The 10,980-nt window shown below is 46.9% G+C and overlaps 1 protein-coding gene across 3 annotated transcripts in view; it reads left to right on the top strand.

Moving 5' to 3' along the window:
• The first annotated feature begins 7,585 nt into the window (after positions 1–7,585).
• CAMK2D (calcium/calmodulin dependent protein kinase II delta) overlaps positions 7,586–10,980 on the top strand; it is a 162,819-nt gene continuing 159,424 nt past the window's right edge. For all 3 annotated transcript variants that reach the window (XM_082315887.1, XM_082315886.1, XM_082315885.1), the window contains exons 1-3: positions 7,586–7,650; positions 7,990–8,253; positions 9,133–9,227. In XM_082315887.1, the coding sequence (XP_082172013.1) occupies positions 8,186–8,253; positions 9,133–9,227 (163 nt within the window). In that variant the 5' untranslated portion in view covers positions 7,586–7,650; positions 7,990–8,185. The remainder of the gene's footprint in view (positions 7,651–7,989; positions 8,254–9,132; positions 9,228–10,980) is intronic.

Genomic DNA, 10,980 nt, shown 5'->3' with positions numbered 1-10,980 from the left:
CCGGCAGGTAGTCATGGTGGGTTTGTAGCATTTTGGAGTTGCCTGTGTTCTCCGATGCCTTTATGGAGCTTGCTTAATGCAAGGGGAGCACAGCAGACGAGCAAATGCAGACTCCTGTGTTTTCTATTTCATTTGTAGATCTGTGAGCTTCTATGGAGTATGTCAGCTGAGATCATAGTTAATTCATAATCTTGATGATATTGAGGTTGTCATAGCCAGCTCTTCCAGATGCATATATTTCTCTTGAATTTATATGACAAGGTAACATTAAAATCAGACCTCTTACCACGCCAGAGAAATGCTTGTATTTCTCAGAGTCTATCACCACTGAACCAAGAGTAACAAACCCCTGGGAACTCTGGAAGAAGATATATTTATCCTTTCTTGAGTCATCCAGTCACACAGGGCTCAAGGCTGGTGCTAAAACTTCCAGAAACATTTTGGAAAGCAACCACAGAAATCAATCAAACAAACAAAACCCTCGAAGAGCGGTAAGAGGAAGCTAGAGCAGCACATCAGAGCCAGCACTCACTCGTCAGGACGTCCCATCTCCGCTCCGTCAGCTTCTGCCACACGTGCCACCTCCTCCAGTGCACCACCTCCAACATTGCTGGGCTTTTTGCTCACACTTTGGAGGCCTGATGCCTCCCGAAACTCTGCAAGTTAGGTTGCAATGACCATCAAGCTGTCTCGCTTAAATGATTGATCTGCTTATATTTGTCAATACTAGTTTCCCTGAAGTGGTTCAACTGCTCCCACACGTGAAATGAGCATTGTCAGCAACAGATCCATACCCTTGTACAGACAAGATTTCATGAGCAATTTTCCAAAAGTAACTTGAGTTTCTGGGGTCTGACCAGGTGAGTTTTGTTGTTTCTCTGCCTTTCCTTGGAAGGAGCTTTGTCAACGTGTTGTACCTCCCTGGCATCTTACCTGCGGTCGATTCTTCTACGTGGGTGATCTCTTTCCCATTCCTCCACAAAGGAGAGTGGGGAGGAATTTAATGAAGTCTGGGTCTAGATGAGTTTCAGAGAAATTTGTAACAGTTATGTCTGTATTTATCACATCTATATTTCAGACCAGAGCGTTTTTTTGTTAATGTTGGCAACTTGGAACAAAGAAAATCTTAAAGTTATTAAATGTAAACTGTGTTAGCCAGCTGATGGGGAAGAAAATCCAGACCACTTGAATGGCATCTTGGAATCATTCAACATTAATTCTTGAAATGAACATCAAAGATATTTTTGCTGTATGGAAAATTTTCATCATTTAATTTGGGTTTTTTGCTTATCTGTTCCTCACTGTACCATCTAACTGCAACCGAGCTGTGCATATGTGTGCGCGCGCGCCCCGATACATAGTTATTGACATTCGGGTATCCGCTCCTGGATGTGGTAGGTAGCCAATACAGAGAAGCAGTTTACAGCCCAGTGAGGTCTTGCAGAATTCAGTCTGGGCGCTCTTGTGGCTCCAGTGCCCAGAAGAAAAGCGCAGTCTGGAAAAATCTTTTCTGTCTTCCTCTGCAAAATGACTTTTGAGGTTCAGCAGTAGTCTTGGCAGACTGTAAGCTGGCCTGTCTGCTTAAGAATATTTACAGCTGAACTTGTCCAAGCTGTTCTCATTACCACGTCCACCAGGTGATCTACTGAAAACAAGGAAAAGAATCCCATTAACTTTAGTAGCTACTGGGGTAGGTCCTTATTCAACTCAGATGGGAAGGGCGATTTGCCTACAGATGAATATAACTGATGATGAAACCAGTAATAATCCAGCCGGTCAATGGCTCAATTTTGAGAAGGAGAAATATCCTGTTCCCTTTTTTAAACATATATTGTAACTATGCAGTAATGCTCCTAAATGTTACAGTTTAGAATACCTTTGCTGAAGCATTCTGGACACTTTCAATTCATCACTGGTCTTTCCTTAGTTAGATTTAAGGACTTGAAATGTTATTGCTTCGAGCAGTGGTGTTTGCTGGCTTTGTCACTGAATTCCTGAATCTGGCATCCCATTGGCATGGTTTCGGTCATTAAGTGCATAAGATAGCAACCTTCTGCATGCTTTTCTGTGTTCTGCTCTTCCTTCTCACCTTCCAGTCCTTGCTCCATTGACTAATTCGTTCATAGCTTGAAGTATCTTTTTTTTAAATAGTATCTATCATTCAAATCCATGCCACGCACGTCAGCGGCAAAAGGTTTAATTCCTGGAGTGTCGCTGACTCTGCTACTTGCTTGTAAGAAGAGCTGTGTAAATAATGTAATATTTTGTTTGCTAGGAATTCATAAAAAATTACTCAGCCCAAAATTAAAGCGCATTAAAAAGAAATCACTCTCTTCAAAGGCATTATTTTCAAGCAACATTCTTAATTAAAAATACCTTCAAATAAAAAAGAAGAAAAATGTATTATTTAAAATTCTGAGATGAAACTTGTATCTTATTAGAGTATTTCTGTTTCCTTTCCAATGCAAACAAAACATGTCAGTTTTGCTCAGCCTGTATTTTTGGCCTTGCCCCCCCAAGATTTAAAAAACCCCCACATTAATTTTTCATCTAGTTCTCCCTGTAGTGCTTCTAGAGGTAGGAGTTAAATGGCTGGCAATGCCTCCTAGTCTGTCAGGAGTAATGCTTTTTTAGGCCAGAGAGAAGTTTTGGTCTCCAGCATACCAAGAGCATGACAGAATCACTGAGCTATCAAATCAGTTATTCTGACAACATCTTTCTGGTTCACTGAAAAGTAAATTAATCCCACGTAAGACTGCTCCAGCAGGAGAATAAGAGTGAGCACACACACTGCCATAGTCAGGTAGTAAGGTGCTTGCCAGGAGTGCAAATAATGGATAAATAATTAATTTTCTTTGGGGAACCTTCAAGGATCTACTTCTCTGAGTGCTTATGCACACATGGTGGAACAAGGGCAGCAAGGGATTGAGCAAGATTGCTTCCCCATTGAAAAAGAAAACAAGTCCTAGGTCAGGTTGCTCAGCAGCTCCACCGCGGCTCTTTACGACTCACTGGAGACCTGGGACGTCTGGGACTGGCACCAGTTTCTGGAGTCAGCACCGATCAGAAGGTGTTTGGGAGGGAGCTGCTCCAGCAGAAGACATTAGGACTCACTTTAGACCACCGTCATCACTTGGAAATGGTAGGCTACCACGAGTGAGTCTCCGGCACACCGGCCAGGGGATGGTACCAGTGCTTCTGCGCCCCCAAAACTTTATTTAGCAAAGTCCAACAGCTCCAATGAGAAAACAAAAAAGAGATACAACATGTGGTGCAACAGATAATTCGGTACTGACCTGAAATCTGTTGCCTCCAGTTCCATTTTTTACAATGAACTGCAAACCCATATATTGTCCTCTGTGTGCTTTCTCACAGTTGATCCTTTTTCTATCCTGTTCTTGGATCTTTCCTTGTTTCCGCATACCTGTTTGATCTTTTCATTCATTAACCTCTCTCCATTTTTCCTGCTGTCTTCAGATATTCATTTTTCTATCCACTTCCACATTGATTCTTTTTGTTTCTGACCCTAACAACTGTTTTACTTTCTTTCAGTTTCCTTTTACTTACTCCTTTTTCTTAGAAAAAGTTTTCTCCCTTTGTTCCCTGTCCTCTTCATTTGTTATGTTTCTGCGATTCTCCATTCCTATTATAAAACTCATTTACTCTCTGTCTCTTTTCCCATCTCTCACTACGCAAGCCATGTAACTCCATCAGCCACAGGTCCATTCGTCTAATTTCCCCCTTCCATCTGCTGTCTAACACCTCTCCCTTCCTCTCACTCCCACACAGCACTCTCTCTTCCTTTTTTTGTTCCCAGTTTGACATCTCTCCTCTGACTTTTCCATTGCACTCCTACCCGCCGCCCTCCCTGCTGATCGTGCTAGCAGCAATGTTCAGCTTCGGTGCTTTATCTCATAGATCTCAGCTTCCTTCACCTCCTCGTTGCGCGGTAGATCAAGCCCACGGCCACCTTCTTGGCCCATTCAGGGATGTTCGTCATGCATCATCAATGCCAGCCTCTGTGGAAAAACAACGATACTTTCAATGTGCTGTTAAGGAGGCATTGGTATCGCATTTTAAATCCACAGGATAGGGATATTCGATTGATCAAATTACAGTTTTTCAGCTTCACTGCAATGACGTACCTGTAACTGCTTCGGTGTTTTCAATCAGTTGCCCCAAGGCAATAAGCCCTTTGCCACAAGAATACCTGCAACCCTGGGAAGGACCAAGGATTTTTGTTCAAGACCATCTGGTCGTAAAGCCAGTATTTATCTAAACCCAAGATTACTCAGGTTTTCAGGCCATTTTCTGTCTAGACCTCTGCTGTAAATGGCTGTTGCATTTGTTCACGAACCAAATATGCAATATTCCTAGCAGTCCTCGTAATGAGAAGTCTACACGAATGACCTTTTGAAAGCTCTCTGACTCCTTCAGAACATAATCAAATTGAAAATCTGTATTTGCAAGATCAGAAATAAAATGAAAACCTCACTTCGGCTATCTAAAAATAAAGCCGTATGAAGAAAAGACCTTGCTGAATAGCAAACTCTTAAAATAAATACAGTTTCCTTTGCTACAATAAATGTTGTTTCAGATTCTAAAGATGAATATATAATTCGTTCCACTGAGCCGTAGCATTTTGTTAAACTGCAAGAACTTTAGAGGAACAGCTCTTCGGTTTCTTACAGACTTGAACTGCTTACTGCTCTCTTAAAAAAAACTTCTGGAGAAGAGAAACATGCTCGGGGATGGTTTTTAAGCCTTTTTTTTGGTTTATTACTGAGATCTGACTTTCTGCATCCGCTAGATCAACCACGGATTAATTGTTTCTGTGGCCTTAGTAGAAACCTGAAGTTCCAACCAGCTTTTAGAAGTTAACCTAGTGGGCCAGATCCTCGGCTGCCATTCCGGCTGCTTTGGTCTACTCGGGAAGAATTTGGAGAATGTGTGGAGTGTTTAAATGGCGGCTACAAATTATGGGTTTGTTTCAGCTCAAGAGTGAACTACATTTAAGAGATGATTGCTCTAACAAGAAAAAAAACCCTCTAAACTGAAGTGTTTCCAAGCTATTCATCACTTCCCTAGTATCTCTCCTCATGGAAATTCTCCAAGTCCTATGATACTGATCTTGTAAACAATTATTTTCTTTCCTTAGCTCCTGCAATAAAACTCATGCTTGGTATTTCTGTCAGAACTCCTTGGCCCCTTCTTGGACTTTTTTTTTTTTTTTTTCAGACTGGGAAATGGGAAAAAAACCAAATGGAATTTTTTTTTTTTTTAAATCTCAGTTTGGATCATGCATCCTTATAATGTCATTAAAAAAAAAAAACCCACAAAAGCAACAGCAAGAAAAGAGAAAGTGAATTGACTTCAGTAATTTCTTCTGAATATTTTTTTATTAAATAATAAATGTATGGCACAGTACCAACAGATACTTTGGCCAAATGCTTGTTGTCAGAATATACTATTAGGAAAAAATGATACAGGGCAGGGGAATATGTTTCATTTTTGAATGTCTATGCGTGTATAGATAAGGAACCTGGCAGACATGCCCCCGTAAATACTCACAATCATCAGACCACTCTGGGGTTTCGGGACTGCTGATTGCGTTATTTATGCAGATATATACAAAGTTATGCACAACTCGCATGTTATATTTTCGTTAGAGGCAACTAAAAAATACGCCACCGTTCTGAATACTTTGTAATGCACATTCCCTTCGCTGATCTGAGAATAGATCCAGTCTTGCTTCAGTGTAAATTTGCCGGCCTAAATTGAAACATCCTCCAGTCTTTTCGTACTGGCGCTGCTGCACACAGCGTTTCCCTGGAGAGGAACTCGGGGAGTAAACGCTTTGTGCTTGCTCACAATTTCGAAGAGTGCCTTCGCTGCCGCCTTTATGCCGTGGATTTGATGCGTTTGTACGAGGTGCCGCTGCCTCACCCAGAGGGAAAATCCCCGCCGTACGCAGGCTCGCGCGTATGCGTCGTCCGCGCGCAGGCGTCCCCCTTAGTTTAGGGAAGAGTTGGCGGGTTTTTTAACTCTTCCGACAAGATCCGGATCCCGACTCTAGAAACGCTGGAGCTTTAAACTAAAAGAAACCTTTGTGGATATATTTTGTACGCCTGTCTTCTCACCGATCAAAATAAGGATTTAGATGCTTCAGGCTGCCTAGACTCCAGCTGCCTTTTATAGTGAAGCTCTAGTTGTACCGCAGACTGACATACTCAACGCTTTAAACATTTAAAGGTGCCGATGTTAAATTAACTCATGACTTATCTCACCGCCACTCAGTTTATCAGAGAGGAATAAAAGCAAAATGAGGCGACTTGCCTAAAGCGAAGCAAATAATCATCGGCAAAGCCTAGGCCAGAGAGAAGAGTGAAGTTACAAAGGCACTGGTGGCACATATACAGTTGAAAAGCTTTCTAAAGGAAAAATTTCAAAGTTGGGAAACAGCGAGTTTTGGTTTCGAAAATCGTTATAGTTCCAACAATTAGCATTTCTTCATCTGCTACTATTTCTTTAAATATTTTTAAAAAGGAAATCTGTTGGAGAAACCAAATCTAAACATACACACGTTTTTCAGTTACCCCCCAAAATTCCAACGCATAAACGCTTTATTTATTTCAATTTATTTATTTCAACAGCATTTTTGGTATTGGTTTCAGAAACGCCACAACAATCGCATTCCAAACACTTCAAAATCGAACACACGTGAAGTATCTTGCCCAATTCTCTCTTGAATTTCAGTACGACTCGGACGGCCTGGTAACCCCTCATTCCGTGTTCAGTCGCGGTCTCTGATGATGCGGTCGCACGCTATTTTAACAGAGAAGCCTGCCCTTATTTGGGACAGAAATTGGCCCAAGGTCAAGGAATTGAGGCAGCTGTTGGCGATGACATTTTATCTCCATCGCCGCACCCGTGCTCTCCGCGTTGCGTTCTCAGCCCTCGCCGTCTCTCTCCGCCGCAGACCTAGGACCGCTCTTATCCCCGGGCGGCGCTGGCTTTGGCGTGCACGGCGCTGCCTTCGTAGCGCGTCCGTCCCAGCGTCTCCTCGCAGCTACGGCCGACGTCGACGTCGCGACGTCCCTCCACGCTGCCGACGCCTCCGGTGACTTCCAGTCAGCCGTTCCCCTTTCGCCGCTCCCGCTCGGGATCTCCCAGGCTGGATCCCGCGGGATCCAGGGTGACCGACCGCCGCGGCTGGTTTAGGGGAGCTGGCCGCAGAAACGAGCCGAGGGGTGTGCACATCCCGGCTTCGCGGAGTGTGACCTAAGCGGTGCGTAAGGAGATACGTAATTGCGACGGAGGTGTTCGCGCCACGGCAGGCGGGCGGTGAGGAGCGGGGCCCGCCGGTGCCGTGGCCTCCGAGGGCCGGGCGGTCGAGGCCGGGGCCTTCCCGCGGAACCCGGCGGGCCCGGCCGCCGCCACCCGCGCACGCGCGGTCCCCCTGCCGCCGTGACGCCACGGGGCGGGGCACACCCCCCACCCCCCCGCGGCCCCGGCCGGGCGGTTTGTGACGTCAGGCGGTCGCCGAGGAGCGGGGCGCAGGTGCATCCGTTTCCTCAGGCGCCTCGCGCCTCCGTCCCCGGTGCGGAGCGGGCTCCTTCCCCCGCTGCAGCGCGGGCCCCCGGCCGCAGTGTGAGCGCCCCGTCCCGTCCCCCCCCTCCGCGCTACGGCGTCCCCCGACGGGCGGGAGGAGAGGAGCCGCGACGGGGCGGCGGCGGCCGGCGGCGGGCTGGGGTCGCTAGGGGGAGGCACGGCACCGGGAGACGGCGGGCAGCGGCCCCGCCGGCCGCCAGTCGCCTCGGGGAAGGCGGGGGGGAGAGGGAGGCGGAGGCTCCCCTCGGCCGGCGGCGCCGCGCCCCCCGCCCCGCTTTTGCTTTCCATTTCGGCGCCACCTCCCCCGGCGGGCTAGAGAGACAGAGAGGAACACTTACATATATCTATATATATATATATTTATTTGTTTCCCTAAAGGGCGAGGGGAGGGGAGACCGGAGACCTGCGCGCCAGCTGGCGGAGAGGAGGGCGCGGAGGCAGCCCCGTCACGGGAGGCGGCGGCGAGGAGGAGGAGGAGGAGAAGAAGCCGGCGCGGAGCCTCGCCTCGTAGCCCCTCCGCCCTCACCGCCTCGCCGTCCCTGGCCGCCGGAGGTACCGGCGGCCGCCCGTCCTCATGATGGCCTCAACCACCACCTGCACCCGGTTCACCGACGAGTATCAGCTCTTCGAGGAGCTCGGGAAGTAAGGACGGAACCCGCCGGGCGCGCCCCGCCGCCGGGGGAACGGAGCGGGGCGGCCGGTTCGGGGCTGGGGAACCGGCGTTGCCGGGGCTGGGGCGGGGGGAGAGGCACCGCTGGCTGTGAGGGCTCGGTGCCCGAGCCCCGGTGCGGGGGTGCCGCGACCGCGGGCCGCCTTACCGATGCTGAGGGTCACCGGGGGGAGCGCCCCGGCTCCCGCCTCTCCCCCCGCCGCCACCCCGGCGGGATTTGCGGGCTGGGGGATCGGCCCCGGGGCGGTGAGAGGCTCCGGGCGGGCGGCGGGGAGCTGCCCTCGGCCTCCCGAGGCGGGAGGTGCGGGAGCTGCCTTGTCCTTATTCATTATTTTTTAATTATTGGGGCTGTAGCGGGCGGGGGGGGGGGGGTGTCTCGGCCGGTGAGGGGCCGCGGGGCGGGAAGCGGCGCCCCCCGGCGGCGGGGCGGGAAGCGGCGCGCGGCCGGGGCCGGCGGCCCTCGGCCCCGATCGCCATGTTGGCGGCACGGCGGGGCGCCGGTGCCACCGGCGGGGGCCGGGGCCGGGGCCGCGGCCACCGCCGCCGTACAGCCCCGGCGGTGTGTGCCGGCCTGCGGGCAGGGGAACCTGCCCTCCCTCGCCCAGCCGCCAGCCGGGGATGGCTTCGGCCGTACCGCTTGCGCCCGCGTTTCTGACCAGAGTTTACTCTTGTGGTGAATAAAATCAATACTGGCCGGCACTCTGTGAAAATCCTTATTTTCTTTCTTTTTTTTTTTTTTTTAATTCTGCCGACATCACACCTCACACTGAAACCCGTTACAACCCTCGCACCGGTAATGGCAGTGAACTGTTTCAGTCGGGCTGACACTTTGTCCGCTTCTTGGTTTGCAGAGGGGCGTTCTCCGTCGTGAGAAGGTGTATGAAAATCACCACAGGACAAGAGTATGCTGCCAAAATTATCAACACCAAAAAGCTTTCGGCTAGGGGTGGGTATATTTTAACCTAGTCTTTATGATGCCTCCTCCCTGTTTTTTGCATTCTTGTGGTAAGCGTTAAAAAAATAATAAAAATAGCTAAATGATTTAATAAATTTCTTAATACTTTTTTTTTATTTACTTGTTGGGGTTGTTTTTTTTTTTTCATTTCCTTGGTGCTTGGCTTTTTCCTATGTTAAATGTTTCATGAATTGACTGAATGGAGGTCTGAGGTTGATATAAAGCATTTCAAGAAAAGATGGACAAACACTAAAACAATTTAACGTAATGCAGCCTCTTCATCTTTGTATCTAAATAATTTTTGAGTATGAGCTTGCAAGCATTTTGCAAGCTGATTTTTTGGGGAAGGTTGGGAAATAATGTTTCCATTATAGCTTTTATTTTAAATATTATAGCTTTACCGAATTCTCTGTTTCCATTGCATTTAAACATGAACATCAAGGCCTATCTGACTATGAATGCATGAGAAAAAAATGTATTTCTACCTCATACTAAACTTTGTTACGAGAAGAAAATAATGTTAAGGAAGAAAATTATCATTTTATGAACTAACCATTTGTGAAGCAAGTCATTCTGATTAAGTGATGAACTGTTTTACTGGTACAACCCCACAGTGCTACCTGCTGTACAGCTTGTTTATACTTTCTGTGTGATGCGTATGTTTCTTAGATATTTTCAGTATTGGTGGATATGTTTTTATGATACATTTGAGGTAAATATACGCATACTGTGGGTTAATATTGTCAAAAGCAAGCCTTAGTGGTGGTATGTCAGCTGCTTGTTAAGTTCGAGCCAGAGTGCTTGGGCTAGGATGTCGGGGATTACGGATTATTCTCCGTTAACGTTGTCCGTGTATTGATATGAATTTGTGGTGTGGTAAAGAACATGGAAGTGAACAAGCAAACAATGGCAGAGTGTAAACCTGTTTATGGCCTGGTTTGCTTTTGACGCAAAGGAATCGCTGCAGGTAAACAGCAGTTTGAATTAATTCATCAAATTTAAACATAAAATGTTACATATGACATTACGGCATATTCTGGTAACGTCCTGCGCTCTGATAAAGGTCTTTCACCATTGTGTCAATACTCTTTAATTTCAGCTGATGAAAGTTGTGTGAAAATTTACTTTTTACCTTTTGCTGAATTTTAGTCTTCATACTCTCACCGTGAGATTTCTTTTCCTTTGTTTTTCAAAAGGTACTTAAATTTAAAATACTCCTTTGTAGAGTTATGGATTTAAAGGGAGAGAGGTTAAGAAAACAGTAATACTTGAGATAAAATATTTTCACAAGTTTGCTTAGAACAGATCTGCCTTTTTTCTTTTGTTAGCACAATAACGTGATCTGTTGAATCTTGATGCTTAAAATAAACCGCCCCATTCTGTATGATTTCACAGATCTAAGTACCTTTCAACATGAGAAGCTGTAGCAAGATCAGCACCAGGTTACTTATGTGCCATGGGTTTTATGTCTGAAGGAATAAATCTTGACACGCTGGGCTAAATTAGTAAAATCTGTCTTCCTTAGAAGTCATTGTTTGGAACGCACTCTATTTCAAGGTTTCATTTTTGTACTTCTTCGTTCATGCAGGACCACGTCGGTCCTTGGTGTAGTCCATTAACGAGAGGAAGTGTATTTGGGAGAATTTTGCTCATAAGATGGAATGAGGCAAAATTCACAGATTTTTCTACAGGTTTAGCATGCGAACCAGTAAAGGAAGGGGTTATACTTCAAAGCCGGACGGTG

The sequence above is a fragment of the Platalea leucorodia genome (assembly GCF_965183815.1).
Source record: "Platalea leucorodia genome assembly, chromosome: 6".
NCBI lineage: Eukaryota > Metazoa > Chordata > Aves > Pelecaniformes > Threskiornithidae > Platalea > Platalea leucorodia.
This window is presented reverse-complemented; position numbering and strand designations above follow the sequence as displayed.